Source organism: Acipenser ruthenus, chromosome 6 (genome assembly GCF_902713425.1).
Source record: "Acipenser ruthenus chromosome 6, fAciRut3.2 maternal haplotype, whole genome shotgun sequence".
In the NCBI taxonomy this organism is placed as follows: domain Eukaryota; kingdom Metazoa; phylum Chordata; class Actinopteri; order Acipenseriformes; family Acipenseridae; genus Acipenser; species Acipenser ruthenus.
Genome location: NC_081194.1, coordinates 47086934 through 47110621, shown reverse-complemented (window position 1 = coordinate 47110621; position 23688 = coordinate 47086934). Strand labels below are relative to the sequence as shown.

The following is a 23688-nucleotide window of genomic DNA, read 5'->3' as shown; positions in this document are numbered from 1 at the left end:
AATTTTCATGACATGCCAAAAGCAAAAATCATGGCCAAGCTTTACTGCACTGACAGACAATTTTGAGGAAAACAGGACTTTCTCATTTTTTACTCTTAATCAGTAAGCAAATAAATAGTGGGGGCAATATTGAGCCAAGGCACTTTTCTCTTTCTGCTCAGCTGGGGCTCTGGTCTTCATCACTCTCAGTTCCCAAGAGTCTCCACCTTCCCTTATCTCTCCCTGCTTCCCACTGGCAGGCTTTGTTTTTACAGTCAAGGGAGCGAGCATTGCTCAGCACCTCCCTGCCCTTTGCCACTACGATCAGAATTTGAATTTTTGCTGGGGTCGTATAGAGACCACATCCATTTCTGTACAAGTGTACTTAGTCTGGGCTCTGACATTAACCAGCTACAGATGTTACAATGGGATTGAGAATAGCAGACGCAAACTCACTTCATAAAACAGGACCCTAATAACTCCCACTGATGCTTTACTAGAATCCAAGTTTTGATGCTCAATGCTCTGTTCATGTCTGCTTGCTTGAAATGCTATTTGCTGCTTTCACATTGTCCATCATCCCCTTTAGCTAAAATGCGGACATAAAGAAAACATCTACCCCTAACAATTTTTTTTTTTTTTTTTTTAATGTAGAGCACACAGTCCTTAACATGAGTGGCTGATTATTTTGTTATGCAAATAGAATCCCAATGGGCACTGAATGAGGGTTGCTTCTGTATTCAAGAATTCACACATTTCTGATATTTCACAGCCAACTGATGACTCTCATTTCTGAAAGCTAATATGGATCGTTCAACCTGTATCTTTGGACCTAGTAATGAAGAGGAAACAAAAAAGATGTATTTATGAAGTAAGTAATGCTGCTGTGCAAATACAGACTATAAGTTCAGAATACAAAATACATCACCTTTAGGTTAGAAGTTAGCACTTTGTGGACCTTCTGAAGCAGTAATATATTCGTCCTTGCAATTTAACAACTAGGTGCCAAATACATGACCTTACATCCACACTTCTATAGAAAAGTGAATTACCCCACAATTGCATCGTACCTTCTTTTCAGCTTTATAATTTACAAGTAGTGTGAAATTCTGTCTGTAAAATTTTTTAAGTTGAATTTGCTGAATGAGTTGATTATTTTACAGCAGTCATGTAAAACGTCATTGTAAAAAGATGTCTATGCAAATCTGTTTGTTTTTTTTATATTTCTACAGCCAAGTAACATCAGTTTAAAACAGACTCTTACTGTATTTAGATTTTTTTAAGCAGCCATTGCAAAAATATAAGCAAGTTCATGCTGCACTGCATAAAATGAAATATCCACTTTATAAGAAAAGCAGCATGTTTACAAGTGAAGTAGCCAGAACAATCCCAGCTGTGTGGTCTGGAATACTTGCATATCCACAACTATCAATATGAAGAACACCAGCACACTAAGAGCCTCATTTACAAAAGAGCACTAAACTTTATGGTGCACCATAAATTGCCATTAGTGTGCATGTTAATGATTTCCGTATTTACTGTTGCAATATTATTCATTATCGCGTGCGCAAAAAATGCGCTAAATGCTTCACACTATGGTAATCAGAATGAATATGTGATTTTTATGGTAATGCATGCTGATGTATTTAAATGAGCATCCAGCTCACAATAATGAGATAAGCTGTATTCACATGGTATTTACTAAAGGATGTTAATTTTAGTGCGCGCATTAAAGTGATACTTTATTAGTGCGTATGGACACCAGGCTTTAACCACTGATAGGCGCACTATTTAAAACTCTTCTTCTGGCCTGAAAACTAGTGATGTGCAGTTCGATTCTTTTTACTGACTTGATTCATTCAGCTCAGTGAATTCAACAGATTTGTTCGTTTGATTCACAGATTCGAAATAAATACATCTTGCTGAATTACTTGGTTATGAAAATAAGTTTCAATGGATAAAGTCCAGAAATAATAGATAATTGATTGTAGTTGTGCTTACACATGAAATGGTATACAGTTAAACTAAAATAAATAATACTACATTTTAATAAAAATCCTTAAGGAGAAAACTTTAGAGTATTAACTATTTCTTTTAAACTATATAATTCAGCTTTCACTACAACCTATTTAATAACCTGCAATTTACAGACAAAAAAGCAACAGCTATAGTGTATGACATTAAAAAGTAATAGTCGATTTCTTACTTTCCTTTTTATACAGGATTATACAGAGAGGATCGCACATATAGCAATAATATGTGTTATTTATTCTGCCAGTTGCAATTAAGTAAGTAAAGATATTTTTGTAGGTGTCTGTCACGGGAGCAAGCGAGACTTCCAGGGTTCCAATACATTTCTAACTACATTGTATTCCTAATGTAACACAGAGATGCCAAGTACTGGAAAATAGTAGCACTTGCCGTAAAAAATAGTAGCACCTGACCAGTAAAAAGATTACCTGGTGAGCGCAGCGAGGCGGTATTTTTTTTTCATGATCAGGTGCTGCTAGGTGCTCACCTAAGGAAGAATCAATTCTGGACTGAAATATTCAACCTCCAAACTTTATCAAAAATAACTAACAAAATAACATCTCAAGAAAGATTTAACAATTTGTATTTATTTTGAATTATTTGCATTTCACTTGATATTTGTATTCTGAACTACAAATACTTTGGATTTCAATTTAATTAAATGTCTGTTGTATGGAAAAGTATTTGAAATGCAACTGAGTATACCAAATGCATTTCAAATACTCTTCCATACAACAGACATTAATCTATTGCATTGGTATACACAAACATTGGTACAATTTGCATCATTACCAACTTTTAACATTTCCAACTTAAGTCTTTTATATAAAAAAAAAAAAAAAAAAAAAAAGGTAAGGACCTCCTAATCTGTATGTTGGTATTTACTGTATTAATGTAGTTCTGGTATTAAATTCCACTTATTTTTTTATTGGTAGCTTGTTTGCATTTTTTAAGCAGATCACAGCCAAACACCATCTTGTAGCACACACTGTCACGTGGAGCTTCTGGACAAGCAGCGCCTCCAGGGTCCTATCAGATAAATTTGGCTGAAACTCTGTACGATTCTTGCGAACGATACTAAACACCCTCTCACTATCTGCATTACTGTGAGGAATGGTTAGGATCACCAGCATGACCTTCACCAGCACACTGAAACTGGATTTCTGTGTTGTACAATTTTTCAATTGTCCAATCATATTCCATGCTACATCAGCCATGTCCGCTGACAAAATGTCCTCTGAAAAACTGAAAATTTGGTATCTTACAAACTGGGACTCCAGTTCATCCATTTCATCTTCTTTGACCAGCCCAAATCTGTCCACAAAATAACGGACACAGTCAAATGACACCTTCTCCCGCTGACTGATGTCTGCCACTTGGGCATTCCTAAGCAGTTCATCCTGAAGAGGAAATGTGCTGTGTTGGTGTGATGCTTGTGTGCTGTTGTGTCGCTCTCCCTCTTTACTTGCAATTAATACAGTATTTTATTTAATTCAGTATTACAAATAATGTATTTGATGACATTTTGCAAATTAACAAATATCCAGATAAAATTTTGAACATGAAAATACCATGTTCGCCCCAGAACTAACAATACTGTACATGTCTGTGGCGGGTCACACGGGTTAACCCAAGTATTTTATGTTTTATGTGGTGTGTTATTGTTTATATGTATGTATGTATTGGTGCACGGTGTGTGGTATTATTAGTAGTTAGAGTGTATGTATTTATAGTAGTTCACATGCAGACTGTGTCAGGGCCAGATTGCATGATTAGCAATTGAGCCCCGGCACAGCTGTATTTAAAGAGTCACAGATCTCGCACTCGGGTTGGGTGTTCAGGGAGAAAGAACGGAAGAGAGGGAGGAAAGAAAGTAAACAACTGCTACTTGTGCTGGAAGGACCAGCACAATACTTGTTTGGGGTTTGTTCATTGTTTGTTTTGTCTGTTTCTTTTGGTCATCGTGCCGTTTATTTTGTGAAAGTGTTTTGTTCTGTTTTATTTTACTATTTCAGTTATAATAAACATGCGCATCAGAGCTTCACTCTCAGTACTTCTTACCTGTGTATTTCCTGGTCTGACATTACCCTTAAGCCATCCTTGTGACAGTGTCGTATGTGGGATAATACAGCACCCTAAGCTTATGAATTATAAATACAGTACACGGTACATAAATCACTTTTTTAATATTTCATTTTATATAAGAAATATATGTAAACTACAAACCCTCTACCCCTATTACTGAGTTTTCTGTTTTCGGTCAACCACTAATAACCATTGATAGAAATGTTTTTAGTGAACATAACCAAAGTATCCCCGGTACATAAATCACAGAAATATTTCATATCTAGGGCTGTATTTTTTCACAGTAAAAAACGGCTTATTTCACTGCATTTCAAGATATTTCATGAATAAACATAATGGGATAGATGTAAGGATATGCGCAAAGTGATTTGCGGGTGCAAAACCCCCCCATAATGCGGCCGTACATCGTGTTTAGCAGCCGTAAAGTCTGATTTTAGCAGCCGCTAAAAATGCGACAAATTTGCACTTTGCCATCATTAATTCATTCAAATTATATTGTAACGCAGTCAAATGAAGAAAAGAGTATGGAATTAGGCGGGATGTGTATACCAAGCAGGTGCATACATTATAATGTGAAGTAAGGATTTTGCCTTGCACTTAGGCAATTGCAGACCCTCCAAAAACTTTACACCTCTTCGTACAATGTGCAAAGCATTGTAGAAGCGAGTAATTAAGAGCTGTATAAAAGCACACACCTGCAGAGACCTGTCATTGGCTTCAGGATGGCTGCTGTGGTACACTTCCTGATGCAGCGAAACTTGGCTCTTGCTGAGGAACACGTTCAGAGAATGGCAAGACAAAGATGACCCTGTTTGGGATGCCAGAGGACTTTGTTTGGGATGCCGGAGGATGTGGTGCTAAAGTGTTATTGTCTCACTCCGCAGGTCATCCTAGACCTAATAGCTGAATTGAGCGATGAGCTAGACCCCAGGGTCAATCTAGGGACCTCTATCCCTGCACATGTGAATGCGCTGTGTTCTCCGCCTACTTAGCTTCCGGTTTCTTTCAGACCAGAGTTAGAATGTCTGGAGGGACTGTCCAATCCACCTTGTCCACAGTGATAGGCAAATTTCTGGATGTCATGCTGAAAAGGGCAGGTCATTACATATAATTTCCTAAGGATACTAGCATAACTGATGTTGGCTAAGGCTTTTCCAAACAACTCTGTGTCATGCTCAGTGACCTCAGCCGTAAGGACTCTCAGCTCCGTCTCAGAAAACGTATTTTCTTTTACGTGTGCCAAGAAGACTTTGCTGCCCTTCCTCTGACAGTTTTTTTTTGGTTTGTATTTTCATGCTCCACAAATTTCATACAGCGCCTACTGTTCTCTGTAACTCTGTTACCTCTGGGCTGAAAGTGTGGCCGCTAAATAGACCGATGCGCTCATTGAGACCCTCATTATCATAATTGCGGATCATTATTTGTGTGTGTTGAATAATTTCTATTGCTCTTAAGCTTACATAGGGCGCAGTGCAAAATAAGTGCCTGGCCGCAATGCAATTTGAATTTTGCATCTGCAATTATTTGCACTGTGCCTATATTTACATCTACCACAATATGTATTAAAGCAGAAAACAATAGCGCTGTCAAATTCAAAATTGATCATATTCACCAGTTATTATACAACAAAAGTTCCTAAATATTTAAATTCTTACTTGAAAAACAGTAAATGCTAAATTGTTAAATATTTCTTTGTCTACCTTTTAAATACATTCTGTTTTCACCATCAGTGAATTATCAAACAAAATAAAAACATAAATACATGTAAAAATAACAACAGATGAAATGCCACCTTCTACTGGACGAAGCAAAATATTTCCAATTTTTGATGCAGCTGGTGTCTTTTTCGTTGAAGACATGTTAAAGGAATTGTGGAGCTCTATGAAGTGTGTTCAATTATTTACCGGAAGGAAAATTCATCACGGCAGCGGCATACTGAAAAAGGATGTATTGCTCTGTAGCTGGGATTAGTCAGTAGTACATGACCTATTTTGTACAGACTGAAAAAACATAAAAAAATTAGAAATTACAGACAAATGTGGGAGTCTATGTTGCAACCTTTTTAAACTCTCTGGAAAAGTATCAGCCAGTAGTGTCTTACCTAATCCAAGTACAATTTCAAAGAGATGCAGTGATCTGGCTCAACAGAAAAGAAAATAACGAATTCCTCAGATTAATGATATACTGAAAGATGTGATTGTGGGTATGACAACTGATATGTGGTCAGACAACTATCGTAAAATCCACTATACAACATTGACTTGACATTATGTTATACCAGATTTTAAACTTAAAGATAGAGACTTATCTACTGCTATGTTTCCTTTGGAAGAAGCAAAACATGTCAAAAACATTAGGTGTGATCTTTTAAAGCTGCTGGTGAATAAACTTGGATTTGCTGCAACTAATGTCAATAAAGTAGTGTGGGTGACACATCAGGGAGCTAATATAGTGCTTGCTCTAAGACCATACAGATACTTATATAATACCGTTCTTCGGCATTGACTTGATACAACGGAATTAATCTGCAAAGTTCCCAATGTTGCAGAGACTATACATTAGGCAAAGTCTTTGGTGAAATATGTAAAACAATCTGGCTTTGCAGCACAGTTGCCTGACACTGAATTCAATTCAGGAGATTTATCTTGAGCTGCTCAGAAAACGTGGAGAGAGCTAGTTTTGGGTGTCATTCTTCCGACCATTTTGTGAAGCTCGGAGGGAACTGGACGGAAGCAAGAATACTACATTGAACTTAGTAATGCTGAAGTTTGATAAACTTAAACTACATTGTCAGCCTCTTTCTTCACATACTCTAGCACAAGCAGTTGTCAGGCAACGACACTATGATTGGCTTATAAAAATGTGAAAATACAGGACCTACACAAGGTATCACTATTTCTCTGACATAAATGTAATCTGCTCTGAAAGCTGTCTGCCCAGGAACATGAAATGTTTAGACCGAAGTGCGCAGGCTAATCAAAACCTTCAAAGGAACAGACCCTGTTAAGCAAATCAACGTTGTTGACGGTCTGCCACCAGCTGCCAAAAAAGCCATGACTGACTTTGATGAATGGGAGAATGCACATTACAAGGGTTAGATGATGAAGTGCAGCAGTATAGAACACAGGAGGCCACAATAGAAAATGAACGGGATCTGTTGAACTGATGCAAGAAGCACAGTAATATGTACCCCCAAAGTAACCATGCTTGTCCAGATGTGTGCAATGTATTCCAGCCAGCAGAAACATCACAGAAATGAACTTCCGTGATGCTGGAAGGACGACTGACCAGTGGAGGACTGTCCTCAAGCCTCTAGTTTTATAAAATGTTTTTTGTTTTATTTTTTATTAAATTATTTTCATTTTTTTCTGTTAAGAGGGATTGTGACAAGGAAACTCTGTCACTGGTTCTTGGGTGCATGTGTGTCTTTATGGAAGCAGCTGGGACGTGCAACAGGAGACATGTTGCTAAGGAAATAATTGCGGAGGTAGGCTCGCCCAGCGCTGAGCTGATCAGGAGGTCCTGATTGGCTGGGGGCCGTGTCCAGAGAGGCTACGTGGAGCTCAAAAAGCATCTGCGTTACAGCTCGAGGCTACTGCACGGCCATAGCCATATAGACGCGTGCTGAGCGAAAGATTGCTGCGTTTTGTTTCGGCTTGTGTTGCAGACTCGTATCAACCCGGGAGCTGAAGCTATGGAGCCAGCACTAACCCCGGAAGCATCTACCCCTGCACATGACCACAACCCAGGAGAGAGTCCGCTCCGCAGGATTAACTACTACAGAACCCTTCAACTGCAAGATGGTGCTCATTGCCCAGCAGAGGCCGTGTGAAGAGGCAGGAGTCGCCGTGAGAAGGGCAGGACTCCGGAAGCCCAGAAGTAGGTTAGCGAGAAGTAGGTTAGCTCGCCTTGTGTGGCAAACTTTTATTTTTTAGCTTTGTTTTGTTTTCTTTATTAAATGTGACACTAGGGCTACCATTGCTGGTACTGTCAGTACTTGTGTTGATTAAATCTGCGCGCCTGTGCGGCGTGTCAACACCCAGTGCTCTGTGTCTGCCTCATTATTATGCAGTGACGACTCACAAACGTAACAAACCCCCGTTACATGTGGTGTCAGGTGTGAAGTCACTGGTCCTGCTGAGTCAAGGCAGGATAGGCACAGAGCAGTTGGCTGCCAGGATGCACAGTCAGAAGAACTTACAAACCCCCATCACAGGGATTTAATAACTTTACCTATCCAGTCTAACTTGCATCAATAACGTGTTTCAGATTATTTACGCACTCGTAGTATAATATTTTTGTTAAAGGTTAACTTTGCTTCTTTGGGGATGTATAGCCGGACTCAAATGCATGTGATGTTAATGTTTTATGGTAACAAGAACAGAGAACATGCCTTAGTTTGAAGCACATGAGTTTTTCGGTCAGGTCGGATATGAAAACAACTCAACACTCGGGACATGCTTTAAAAATTAAAAAATGAAGTTGCCAGCTGAAATGGTTTATGAGATATTAGTATTAGTAGGTGCGGTGGCGGATTTGCAAACTCATAAAAGCTCTCCTCACAGAGATTCTTAATTAGCAGTCTTGATTCTGAAGAATAACATGATTCATATATGTAACTGAACAAGCTACCCAGTTGGGATTAATGATTCCACCTAACTTTCACTTAATAAAGGAAATGACGTCTTTAATTTCACAATAATAAAAACATCCAAACCAGGTGTGTTAATCACAGAAATTATTTCATAGCATTTGTTTCATTTTTAAAAGAACATATTTTTTCTTTGCATTTTATTAAGATAAACTATTATTTCAGTATGAGGCAGCAGGAGGTACTCTTTATCATTTTGCATAATCCAAGGTTTCATACTCAATTTTCAAATACACATGAAACCACCTTTTTTGCAAGGAATATAATTAGATTTCATGACCCAAACTAATTTGCATAGCCCCTCTGTCATTTGCATATCATAAGAAATATAACTAAAATATGTTGATGAATCTAAACTAAAGGTTAACTGGTTAGGTATAATTTCACACACTGACATCATGTAAATCTAATAATCGATCTTCATGAAAGTCTATTGTAATATACATATGGGAAGAATGTGCACCAAAGACCTGGTCTTATAAATGCAGTACATGAAAAGTATTAAGTTCGCTATAAGCAATGGCAGATGTGAATATAGCTCAATGTTTCCCTCTACTGGGAAAACTATTATACTGCCCTTTAAAATTAATGAAAAACACAGACTCTATGATTATGGTGAAAGAGCTCAAATTTAGCATTATATGACCTAAAGTTGATTACTCATAAATGTCCTGACCACTAGCCAATTTTCTAGGCTTACTGCCAATGTAGCTTGCTAATGTATTCATACTACATCTTCCAATTGAAAGCCGAGCATTTTACAATCCTAATTCTAGTTGACTTTTATCCAACACTATGATGAGAACATTTTAAACGCAATGGAAGCCTGGCTATTCTGAATGCCATACATTACTGGCACTCTACAATCAAGAATACAGTATACATATACTGTAACATAACATGTCGTTCAACCCTAACCTAATAGAGTACTGAGGATACTGGTGATCATGCATGAAAAAAATAACTACTAGCCAGCTCAGGGCAAATGTCTGTGTACATAAAACATAACTGAACTTTTTTTAATCCTAGATCCTAGACCTGTGCACCTCACATTGTAACCATGGCTTGACAGTAGCACCCGCTTATCCAATATTTAGTCCTCCAGACACCAAATGTCAGATTTCAGTCATTAAATTCAACTAATAGAGAATAATTAGGCTATTGCTAAAATCGGTGTAACAGATAAATCTAGCAGCCTACTGACACTACGCAGAGATGGAAATAAGACTCGTATTACATAGCAGCTTCATGAGCCACAGTGTACAGGTAACAAGCTCAGATGTGTCTTGTTAAACTCTTAGTAAAACCAGGAATGGTCAAACTGCTATGCAAAAGAAGTCTTTTTTCCATACCTGTTATGATCTTAGTAGTCGCAACTGAGCTTATATAAGCCCAGAGGCCATATACAGTCTACTTGGGTGTGGCTAATTCAGCAAAAGTAAAGCCTTAAATTATATTTAATACCTGAACACAGTGACATCTGGTAGTTGTAGGACTAAACAGCAGACAGGCCATTTATGAATTGCTGTCTATTTTCAGTTTTATAGCATCAAAGCATAATACGCACTTTTGCTGTAGTCAGTGACAGACAAAAACATCCATCAGTTTGACCCATAATTGTCTAGAAATTAATACATATTTGAAAGTTATCTAAACTGTCTTCAAGTATCTTCAGTGTCAGTTATTTTTAGTTTTCCAAGACAATTGCTTTAACAACTTAATTGTGATGTTAAGTCCTGTGCTCCAGAATTCTAAATTTAAAAGAAACACAATTATAAATAATAATCTAATTTGTTCATTTTTTGCTGCTGCTATAGAAAAAAAACTTTTATAACCACATTAGTCTATCTACAGGTGCAGTGTGTTCCTGTGATTTTGAAGATGGAACTCCAATGGGAAAATTATGATTAGTCTTTTCTGGAAAAATGTGGGAAATATTCAAACACTCACTTAACTTACCTTGACCACAAACTTGCTTGGACTCATTTCCTCGGTAATCGACAGCAATAACCTAAATTAGAAAATAATTATATATTTAAACTGATGTATGTCAAATTAATTGTATTTGTACATTGTTAATTGGTCTGATACAAATGTTATTTTCAATATAGTAACTGCAGGAAAATATAATGAAAATTCAAACAAGATATGCACAAAAGTAGCAAACCAATTGGGTATCATATGATAGGTAGGTCACCATGACCTAGATTCTGAACCTCCTACCAAATTTGTGGTTTCCAAGTCACCCACTACATATCCTTTCCACGGATAACTGTGTCAGCAGAGCAGGTATTGTTTGTTGTAGTAAACTGTCACATTAAGTTCATATGACAATTGTTGTAAGTGTATCCCTATACTTTTTGTTACTTACCCAGTATTTATCAATCTTTATTAAAAGTAGGGCGATGCCTAAACTCAACAGTGCCAATGCAAATTCTACTTTTATAGCAGTGCACGCACTTACAGCAGGCAATATATTGTAAATGGAAATAGATTTACATTTTTTCAAGTTTTTTAAACTCTGACAAAGAGTAACTGGTAGGCTACCAAAAACAAAGATGTTTAGTTAAGTGCCAACCCTTAAGATTTCTGTAAATAAAAGAAATCTAGAGCCCCCTTCACACTGGCACTTCTACCCGGGTTCTGGCTACCCGGGTCACAATCCTGCGTAGTGTGAAACCACGTACCCGGGTTAACCATATCCCAGCGACCCACCTCAGGATGTGGGTCGACACACTTTGACCCAGTTTGAGCTGACGAAACAACAAACAGCCACGCCTGCGTGAAGGTTTCACTTCCGCAAGGAACTTTTTGTTTATTCTGTTTCGCCATATTTTTGTTGATTGAGCCACACTGCAGCAGGGATGAAGACAAAATTTGCTCTAATCAACATTTGGGCGGACGGTTCAATCCAGAACAGCTTGGATGGAAGTGTCTGTAACAAGCTGCTTCCGGGGCACTGATACACGTATTGTTTACTTTTGTCTACCACCCAGGCCAACCCTGCTTTATCAAGAGCAGTGTGAAATCACGAAGCCGACCCGCATAAAGCCGGGTCCTGACCCAGGTAGGTTCCGACCTGGGTAGAGCATGCCAGTGTGAAAGGGGCTTAGGTGTCTCACATTTATTTCAATTCATGATGAGCCACTTTTTTTGTGCAAACCCAGTGTACATATTCAGAAATAGACAACTTGATTTTGGATGGATGCTCTCGCAAGATGAAGCCATTCGATATAATAGCAGCCATCCAGAATTCCATCCATTCTGTTAATCACATGTCACCTCCTTGGTTTAAAATATATTACATAACAGACGTTTTGACTAATACTCAATTAGAGTGCATCAATAAGGAAGGCATCTTTTGCCAAAAATGCACAGACAGATAATTCCAAATTCAGAGCTATATTCAGAAACAACCCAGTTGTATGTGTTACAATAAAAGTGTGAAATCAATGATTGTATAGAATCACTAAAATTGGCCAGTGGATGTATGAAATACTGAGAAAACTCAAACATTTTATACATTCACTACGGATTGTATAGAATCACTGGTAGCGCATGCGTAGATGCTTTTTTTAAAAAATATATGTCTATAAATTCTATGAACATTTTACATGCATTTATATTTTAAACTGCATACTCATTTTTGGAACTATAACTTTTTGCTTTTTCTTTGCATTTCTATTCTATGGACATTTTACGTGTATCTGTCGTTTATTACATTATAATTTGTTTGAAGATTAAGTTGTTCCCCATATGTTAATTAATTGTGTTTAATAAATGTGTTTCTTATATTTTGCCTATATTCTGACTGTACTAGCTTATAAGACTAATTTTAAAAACAACAATATCACTGGTTTGGACTAAATTGAGTGCCAATGTTGTAATAAAAACAGTACAGCACCTCCTTAATACAAATCTATTTTTGTTTTAATTGTGTTATTTTGTACGATTTTATACATTTCCCATACTTTCACTAACATGTGACAGTGAATGTGTACAATCACTAGTGATTGTGTACAACAAGAGTTCCATTTCATACATTCACTAAACTGGCCAATAACTGCATAGACTCACTAGGGGTTACATAGAATCAGTGGATTTCACACTTTCACTGTAACATATACTAAATGGCCAGCGAGTCGCATTATAATGCAAATAATCCATTCTCTCACACACAAAGTTGTCTAAATACCTTTTAATTTTTTTATGTTGTGTAGTGTATATTCATTCTACTCATTTTACGAGGTTCTTGCGCGCTGTTTATGTGTGTGTGTGTATGTTTATATATATATATATATATATATATATATATATATATATATATATATATATATGACACACACACACACACGAGAACAAAAATAAATAATATTGTACATACCTTACTCACAAAACTCCAGCCACCATTTAATTCCCGTTAGCGCCTGGTTTGAAAACCTGTGACGAAGTTTTGATATAAGGACCCCGAGCACGTCAGGCTGTCATAGAAACCGAGAAAGTTAACTCCAAGTTAGTCCGTTTTTAGTTTGGCTTGCCGATGCTTTTTGTTTAATGTGCTTCCGTACCGGTTTGTTGAAATACAGACATGATAGTTATAATACAAATATTTGTAATCTACAATACGTAAATTATTTTTGACAAAAAAATTCTGTTATTTATATAAAATACCTTTTTAAAAATGAATAATATAGACAGTGCATTATTTGTCAAATTGTATGCATATTATTGGCATGTTCTTAGTGACTTGACAATTATTTACAATTTAAACTGATGTATGTCAAATTAATTGTATTTGTATATTGTTAATTGGTCTGATACAAATGTTATTTTCAATATAGTAACTGCAGGAAAATATAATGAAAATTCAAACAAGATATGCACAAAAGTAGCAAACCAATTGGGTATCATATGATAGGTAGGTCACCATGACCTAGATTCTGAACCTCCTACCAAATTTGTGGTTTCCAAGTCACCCACTACATATCCTTTCCACGGATAACTGTGTCAGCAGAGCAGGTATTGTTTGTTGTAGTAAATTGTCACATTAAGTTCATATGACAATTGTTGTAAGTGTATCCCTATACTTTTTGTTACTTACCCAGTATTTATCAATCTTTATTAAAAGTAGGGCGATGCCTAAACTCAACAGTGCCAATGCAAATTCTACTTTTATAGCAGTGCACGCACTTACAGCAGGCAATATATTGTAAATGGAAATAGATTTACATTTTTTCAAGTTTTTTAAACTCTGACAAAGAGTAACTGGTAGGCTACCAAAAACAAAGATGTTTAGTTAAGTGCCAACCCTTAAGATTTCTGTAAATAAAAGAAATCTAGAGCCCCCTTCACACTGGCACTTCTACCCGGGTTCTGGCTACCCGGGTCACAATCCTGCGTAGTGTGAAACCACGTACCCGGGTTAACCATATCCCAGCGACCCACCTCAGGATGTGGGTCGACACACTTTGACCCAGTTTGAGCTGACGAAACAACAAACAGCCACGCCTGCGTGAAGGTTTCACTTCCGCAAGGAACTTTTTGTTTATTCTGTTTCGCCATATTTTTGTTGATTGAGCCACACTGCAGCAGGGATGAAGACAAAATTTGCTCTAATCAACATTTGGGCGGACGGTTCAATCCAGAACAGCTTGGATGGAAGTGTCTGTAACAAGCTGCTTCCGGGGCACTGATACACGTATTGTTTACTTTTGTCTACCACCCAGGCCAACCCTGCTTTATCAAGAGCAGTGTGAAATCACGAAGCCGACCCGCATAAAGCCGGGTCCTGACCCAGGTAGGTTCCGACCTGGGTAGAGCATGCCAGTGTGAAAGGGGCTTAGGTGTCTCACATTTATTTCAATTCATGATGAGCCACTTTTTTTGTGCAAACCCAGTGTACATATTCAGAAATAGACAACTTGATTTTGGATGGATGCTCTCGCAAGATGAAGCCATTCGATATAATAGCAGCCATCCAGAATTCCATCCATTCTGTTAATCACATGTCACCTCCTTGGTTTAAAATATATTACATAACAGACGTTTTGACTAATACTCAATTAGAGTGCATCAATAAGGAAGGCATCTTTTGCCAAAAATGCACAGACAGATAATTCCAAATTCAGAGCTATATTCAGAAACAACCCAGTTGTATGTGTTACAATAAAAGTGTGAAATCAATGATTGTATAGAATCACTAAAATTGGCCAGTGGATGTATGAAATACTGAGAAAACTCAAACATTTTATACATTCACTACGGATTGTATAGAATCACTGGTAGCGCATGCGTAGATGCTTTTTTTAAAAAATATATGTCTATAAATTCTATGAACATTTTACATGCATTTATATTTTAAACTGCATACTCATTTTTGGAACTATAACTTTTTGCTTTTTCTTTGCATTTCTATTCTATGGACATTTTACGTGTATCTGTCGTTTATTACATTATAATTTGTTTGAAGATTAAGTTGTTCCCCATATGTTAATTAATTGTGTTTAATAAATGTGTTTCTTATATTTTGCCTATATTCTGACTGTACTAGCTTATAAGACTAATTTTAAAAACAACAATATCACTGGTTTGGACTAAATTGAGTGCCAATGTTGTAATAAAAACAGTACAGCACCTCCTTAATACAAATCTATTTTTGTTTTAATTGTGTTATTTTGTACGATTTTATACATTTCCCATACTTTCACTAACATGTGACAGTGAATGTGTACAATCACTAGTGATTGTGTACAACAAGAGTTCCATTTCATACATTCACTAAACTGGCCAATAACTGCATAGACTCACTAGGGGTTACATAGAATCAGTGGATTTCACACTTTCACTGTAACATATACTAAATGGCCAGCGAGTCGCATTATAATGCAAATAATCCATTCTCTCACACACAAAGTTGTCTAAATACCTTTTAATTTTTTTATGTTGTGTAGTGTATATTCATTCTACTCATTTTACGAGGTTCTTGCGCGCTGTTTATGTGTGTGTGTGTATGTTATATATATATATATATATATATATATATATATATATATATATATATATATATGACACACACACACACACGAGAACAAAAATAAATAATATTGTACATACCTTACTCACAAAACTCCAGCCACCATTTAATTCCCGTTAGCGCCTGGTTTGAAAACCTGTGACGAAGTTTTGATATAAGGACCCCGAGCACGTCAGGCTGTCATAGAAACCGAGAAAGTTAACTCCAAGTTAGTCCGTTTTTAGTTTGGCTTGCCGATGCTTTTTGTTTAATGTGCTTCCGTACCGGTTTGTTGAAATACAGACATGATAGTTATAATACAAATATTTGTAATCTACAATACGTAAATTATTTTTGACAAAAAAATTCTGTTATTTATATAAAATACCTTTTTAAAAATGAATAATATAGACAGTGCATTATTTGTCAAATTGTATGCATATTATTGGCATGTTCTTAGTGACTTGACAATTATTTACAATTTAAACTGATGTATGTCAAATTAATTGTATTTGTATATTGTTAATTGGTCTGATACAAATGTTATTTTCAATATAGTAACTGCAGGAAAATATAATGAAAATTCAAACAAGATATGCACAAAAGTAGCAAACCAATTGGGTATCATATGATAGGTAGGTCACCATGACCTAGATTCTGAACCTCCTACCAAATTTGTGGTTTCCAAGTCACCCACTACATATCCTTTCCACGGATAACTGTGTCAGCAGAGCAGGTATTGTTTGTTGTAGTAAATTGTCACATTAAGTTCATATGACAATTGTTGTAAGTGTATCCCTATACTTTTTGTTACTTACCCAGTATTTATCAATCTTTATTAAAAGTAGGGCGATGCCTAAACTCAACAGTGCCAATGCAAATTCTACTTTTATAGCAGTGCACGCACTTACAGCAGGCAATATATTGTAAATGGAAATAGATTTACATTTTTTCAAGTTTTTTAAACTCTGACAAAGAGTAACTGGTAGGCTACCAAAAACAAAGATGTTTAGTTAAGTGCCAACCCTTAAGATTTCTGTAAATAAAAGAAATCTAGAGCCCCCTTCACACTGGCACTTCTACCCGGGTTCTGGCTACCCGGGTCACAATCCTGCGTAGTGTGAAACCACGTACCCGGGTTAACCATATCCCAGCGACCCACCTCAGGATGTGGGTCGACACACTTTGACCCAGTTTGAGCTGACGAAACAACAAACAGCCACGCCTGCGTGAAGGTTTCACTTCCGCAAGGAACTTTTTGTTTATTCTGTTTCGCCATATTTTTGTTGATTGAGCCACACTGCAGCAGGGATGAAGACAAAATTTGCTCTAATCAACATTTGGGCGGACGGTTCAATCCAGAACAGCTTGGATGGAAGTGTCTGTAACAAGCTGCTTCCGGGGCACTGATACACGTATTGTTTACTTTTGTCTACCACCCAGGCCAACCCTGCTTTATCAAGAGCAGTGTGAAATCACGAAGCCGACCCGCATAAAGCCGGGTCCTGACCCAGGTAGGTTCCGACCTGGGTAGAGCATGCCAGTGTGAAAGGGGCTTAGGTGTCTCACATTTATTTCAATTCATGATGAGCCACTTTTTTTGTGCAAACCCAGTGTACATATTCAGAAATAGACAACTTGATTTTGGATGGATGCTCTCGCAAGATGAAGCCATTCGATATAATAGCAGCCATCCAGAATTCCATCCATTCTGTTAATCACATGTCACCTCCTTGGTTTAAAATATATTACGTAACAGACGTTTTGACTAATACTCAATTAGAGTGCATCAATAAGGAAGGCATCGTTTGCCAAAAATGCACAGACAGATAATTCCAAATTCAGAGCTATATTCAGAAACAACCCAGTTGTATGTGTTACAATAAAAGTGTGAAATCAATGATTGTATAGAATCACTAAAATTGGCCAGTGGATGTATGAAATACTGAGAAAACTCAAACATTTTATACATTCACTACGGATTGTATAGAATCACTGGTAGCGCATGCGTAGATGCTTTTTTTAAAAAATATATGTCTATAAATTCTATGAACATTTTACATGCATTTATATTTTAAACTAATTTTTGCTTTTTCTTTGCATTTCTATTCTATGGACATTTTACGTGTATCTGTCGTTTATTACATTATAATTTGTTTGAAGATTAAGTTGTTCCCCATATGTTTCTTATATTTTGCCTATATTCTGACTGTACTAGCTTATAAGACTAATTTTAAAAACAATAATATCACTGGTTTGGACTAAATTGAGTGCCAATGTTGTAATAAATACAGTACAGCACCTCCTTAATACAAATCTATTTTTGTTTTAATTGTGTTATTTTGTACGATTTTATACATTTCCCATACTTTCACTAACATGTGACAGTGAATGTGTACAATCACTAGTGATTGTGTACAACAAGAGTTCCATTTCATACATTCACTAAACTCGCCAATAACTGCATAGAATCACTAGGGGTTACATAGAATCAGTGGATTTCACACTTTCACTGTAACATATACTAAATGGCCAGCGAGTCGCATTATAATGCAAATAATCCATTCTCTCACACACAAAGTTGTCTAAATACTTTTTATGTTGTGTAGTGTATATTCATTCTAGTTATTTTACGAGGTTCTTGCGCGCTGTTTGTGTGTGTGTGTATGTTATATATATATATATATATATATATATATATATATATATATATATATATATGACACACACACACACACGAGAACAAAAATAAATAATATTGTACATACCTTAATCACAAAACTCCAGCCACCATTTAATTCCCGTTAGCGCCTGGTTTGAAAACCTGTGACGAAGTTTTGATATAAGGACCCCGAGCACGTCAGGCTGTCATAGAAACCGAGAAAGTTAACTCCAAGTTAGTCCGTTTTTAGTTTGGCTTGCCGATGCTTTTTGTTTAATGTGCTTCGGTACCGGTTTGTTGAAATACAGACATGATAGTTATAATACAAATATTTTTAATCTAAAATACTTAAATTATTTTTGACTAAAAAATTCTGTCATTTATATTAAATACCTCTTTAAAAATGAATAATATAGAAAGTGCATTATTTGTTAAATTGTATGCATATTATTGGCATGTTCTTAGTGACTTGACAATTATTTACAATTTTTATTCGGGACGTTTGCTAGTCACCCAGACATAGAGAAGGACCCAAAAATGGTTGCTCTCGGTGAAATTGCAATCTTGTGAAGGTGATAGCGTCTTTATTGGGTTTAGTTCTGCATTTGATTTTTTTTTTTTTTTTTTAATAAACTCAAGAAAACTAAGAACGAATAATTTTGATGTACTATTGACCGAGGGATTTTAAGATAAACTTACTACCTTTAGAAACGACATTCAATAACAGGTGTGTACCATTACCAATGAATATGTTATTAACCTGATTTAATCATGTTACGGTTGCCACCTTTTCCACAGACCAAACCTGGACATGTTTCTCAGGCAACCTTGGTCTATCATAACTGCAGTATATACTGTAATACAGTTTTAACACAATACTACCAGATGTCGGTAGAAATCAATAATCATGCAGTATACACAGTAGTATTGTGCTCTTGCTTCAAAAAATCGAACATGAAGTTTTCATTATTGCGCATTTAAATATGTTATAAACTGATGGTTCCGTGATTTCATATAAATATTTCTGAAAAATCGGTTATACAATTAAGCGTGTTCCACTTAATATTAATAATAACAACCCATTTTTCAGAAATATTTACACTTAAGCAAGGATGTCATTTAAGCAGATTGGTGATTCCTAGTCCTTACATAAAATACATTACATTAAATATTTTACTGATCTTCAATATGAAATCAAGGCACCATCATCATTTAAAACATATTTAAATGCACAATAATGCAAACTGCATTCATCTACCTGAAATTTTAGGCTACTTGAAAACTGAAAGAAAAATAGTTATCGAAGTACCTTACATGTTGTTAATGCTATGCTCATTTTTGGACAGCACAGTCCTTTAATAAAATTTCTTAAGCCACTTTCACACTAGCACTCCTACCCGGGTCCAGACCCCGATTCTGGCTACCTGGGTCACAGTCCTGCATATAGTGAAACCATGTACCTGGGTCGTACCTGGGTCCAAGCGACCCACCTCAGGATGTGGGTCAACACGCTTTGACCAGGGTTGATCACATGGATATGTTCGTTGTTCCAACCCAGCATTATTCAAATGCTAGGGGCAAAGCAGAATGTACAAATCAGTAAACAGTAAACTAATCAGTAAACAGTAAACTAAACGGTAACTAAACAGTACATTTTTAATAAGATAGTGGAAATCGTTTTAAGCAACTAATGTATGTCAAAGAAAATATTAAAAGGAAGGTTGGTGTTTCTTATGCGTTTCACTTAAAACCGGACATTAGGCCATCTGGGCTTGTTAATTCCTGCCACTCGGACACAGTTGCCAATTCCCGGACTGTCCAGGTCAAACCTGGAGGGAAGGGAGGTGGCATATTATATTAATACTATAGGTATAGGGGTTAATCTGCATGCACTAATAATCAGAGATTACTTTTCATAATTACTGTAATCTGTTTTGTAATTTAAAACAAAAATTGTAAATTAAGTATACAAATAGCTCATTATTATTAAGGTAACATATTGCATCTGACCAAATCTCATAACCCTTAATGGGATCAATTGTTTTTGATATCACTCTTCCAATATGCATTGTTACAAAAAATCTAATTTGAAAAAATAACATGGTTTTCTGAGTATCTTGCTCCAGGTGTGTCTCTTCATATACATCAGGATATATCATAAAATATATCTCCATATATCTATCTGTAAATATACTTACAATTGTCTGTTTTTTGTTTGTCTGTGTGATATATCTTTTTATGAATATATTTCAGGTCTAAATTGAGAACCTAGGTAAATAAAAATGAAGAACAGAAGTTGGTTACAGAAAAACTGGCTCCTTGTTGCAGGACTTTCCTTTCTTGGTATCCACCTGGGCACGTACCTATTGCAGAAGGCTGTGAAAAACTCAACTCGAACAAACTTGGAATCAAAACAGAAGAATGTCATCGACTGATGTCAGAATCTCTGAGTGTTAAGATAATGTCAAGCATCGTTATTTAATTAATTTTGAATTATATTTATAGAGAACACTTTTGAAATGGTACTTAAAATAAGGTCATTCATAAGGTAATTATGCACCGTCAAACCTTCCAATGTAGGTTCAATAAACCTTCTATGATTTTAAACACCATATACCTTTTTTTTCTCCTTTAAAGGGTTAATGCAATGTGAAAGATGTCTCGCCTTGCACCCAAAAAGCCATCACTTTGTAGTGACGGACCTTTAGCAGATTAAAAACTGTCTGTATTTAGAGAGGTCTTCAAATCGTATTATGGTCCTTGTGGCAGATTAAAGCTCATACATAACAACCGGGGAGGCCATGTTCAGACCACTTCATCATCTGCAGTTTTGCTGAATGGGGTTCCTTTGTCCCACCCAACGCTGAAGCTGCTGGCTGAACCAGGTGTCTCGATTTAGCAATTGCGGTTTGTTAGCAGCAATCCTTGGCTGCACCTTCATTGAAAATGCACAGAGGTTAAATATGGCGTGTAAGCTTTCTTACACACAATTCCGTGTATGGTGGGAGCTAATGCTTGTTTAGGGAAGATGGTCATAGTTCCTATTGAAGGAAACATAGCACATGACACTGCTGTACTCTCTGGTTTACTTGTAAAAATACCAGAGACGCTGCCACTGTCCAACATAGAGGTGTAGCAGTCTTCAGTGTTTCAATGTCCGGGGATCTTTCTGATGTTGCTGATGGAACCGTAGAAATAAGCTGTACTGTGTCCTCATAAGTGGTCATTCTGGAGCAGCTACTTACAGTGGGCAAGCAAATGGTCAGCAAGTGTGTAGGCTTTTTGCTGTGTCAGAAGGTGGTTCATCCTGTGTTGCAACAGTACCTGCAAGAACAGCATGTGATTGTTGTAGACCTATTAGGAGCTGCCCTGTTGGAGCATAATTACCTGATAGCAAGCAAAACAAAGATTAAAAGAAGGCGACACATTGCACATAAAGACTTGCTGTTGTTCATTGTAAACATGCTCATTATATAGGCCACAGTAGAGGTTTTGACAATGTGGAGCACAAGATGTGGCTGTTTAGACTCCTAGTGACTTTAGAACCACCCTGCATATAGGAATTCATTACAATGGCTACTATAGACAAATTACCCATCTGTTGCTGAAGGCTTCCTTACAACCGCTTCCTGATAGTTATGTAATGAGCCAACATAGTGGTCCAATGTTTCATTTGAGAAACCCATTGTCAGTGCAGCTTTTTATTATACCACTATAGTTAGCCTTCTACAAAAAAAGTAAATTGCACCACTATAAAACTAGTTTTTATTAGTTCCATTGGGGTGTAGTATTGTATACTATACAATAAGCCAACATTTAAATGTATACAAGCATTTGAATAAATACAATATTTGAAGTACTAAAGAATATTTCAATGGCTTAACTAAGTTAACTTTTTTCTTGTTTTTAATACATAGGTGCACAATCTGTAGCTTTGGTCTTGTAGTTTATGACGTCACAGAAACCCTAGATGGAATTATTTTCCTGTAACTCACTGAAGCCCATCTATTATTCTATATATGTTTTTGTCTTTCTCATAAGTGTTGAGGGAATGATCATTGTTTTCTCTTGACATTTAACTCATTACTTATTATCAAGTGGTGGAGAATAAGATTGTACTGACTAGATCCTCTGCCACATCAGTATTGCAGTATTCAGGATTGTGTAAGATGGCTTTACATGCACAACTCTGGCCTTGCAGTCACAATTTTTTTCAAGGGCACAGCTTTGAGGACCACTGCTCTAGAACAACAATAAAGTGTAAAAATGTTGATAACTGACAAACTACAATATTTTGTTACAGATTGCATGTCAGCTATTTTAGTAAGGACAAGCCCAGTTTATCATGCATTCAAATATAAGTGTTGCATCTTCTATTCTGAGGTAAACTACACTATAAGAAATATAAATATATCTGATTGCCACCTTATTTTTTTCATGGATCCTTCACTTCACTGGAAACATCTGGAAAGAGAAGAGGTTTGATTTAGAAAATGATTGTGTAAAACATAACAAAAAACAAGAGCATCTTTGGATTGTATTTTACATTTTTTTAATGGAAAAATAATCCACTTTAATGTTCCAAAAGGAGAACCAAATCAATTGAATTATATTTCTTAATTGTTTCTCCTTTTGCAAAATGTTTTTTTTATTATTTAAAAAAATATACTGCAGACATTTCTTTGAAAATATTCAACCCAGATGAACAAATTATCATACTACACTGATGTTTCTTTTCTTTAAGATTTAATCATTTGCAACTGAAACAGTTCTGGTTGAAATGTAAGGATCTAATGATGTACTAGAAGTATTATTTAAATTTTGAATCAATGCCTTACATATCATGTTCAAAATAACCTGTTTTCCAGTGCACTAACAGGATTAAAGATGTTCTGTCAGACCTTGCCTGCTCCTGTACTGAGTACCAGCTGGCCGTTGATGATGGTCTTGTAGATCTGCCCTATGGTCATCAGTGGTTCGTTCAGGCCAGCAGTCCTCTCGATTCTCACTGGAAAGAAGTGTGGCTGTAGCTGTTTGAGAAACATCAGAGTCTGGACTTGGCTATTCTGGATAATAAGTATCCCCCCTTTACTCCTGGAGCAGATCACAGCCACTTTGAGGAAATCAACCATAATCTTTTTGTTTTGGACTCCTTTCCAGCAAAAATTATTGCTTTGCAGATAGCAGTCGAGCCAGTGAATCTCTTCTTTTTGATCTCAAATACATCATACAGGATGTTAATTAGAATTTATTTTTTTAAAATGATGC

The 23688-nt window shown here is 36.4% G+C and overlaps 2 protein-coding genes across 4 annotated transcripts in view; one reads left to right on the top strand and one right to left on the bottom strand.

Annotated features, from left to right (window-relative positions):
• Window positions 1-18746, bottom strand: part of slx4ip (SLX4 interacting protein) — a 78228-nt gene extending 59482 nt beyond the window's left edge. The window contains exons 1-4 of one of the 3 annotated variants that reach the window (XM_034017130.3): window positions 18527-18746; window positions 15860-15956; window positions 13131-13227; window positions 10706-10757 (exon numbers count right to left, since the gene is read on the bottom strand). In XM_034017130.3, coding sequence (XP_033873021.2) covers window positions 10706-10732 — 27 coding nt within the window. In that variant the 5' untranslated portion in view covers window positions 10733-10757; window positions 13131-13227; window positions 15860-15956; window positions 18527-18746. The remainder of the gene's footprint in view (window positions 1-10705; window positions 10758-13130; window positions 13228-15859; window positions 15957-18526) is intronic. The other 2 variants (XM_034921593.2, XM_034017129.3) reach the window with 2 other exon arrangements.
• Window positions 18747-21076: 2330 nt separating this feature from the next.
• On the top strand, window positions 21077-23665 carry mkks (MKKS centrosomal shuttling protein). The gene is given in 4 exon segments (XM_059025955.1): window positions 21077-21318; window positions 21489-21894; window positions 23451-23612; window positions 23615-23665. Coding segments are annotated over 4 exon segments (861 nt in total).
• Window positions 23666-23688: the final 23 nt, after the last annotated feature.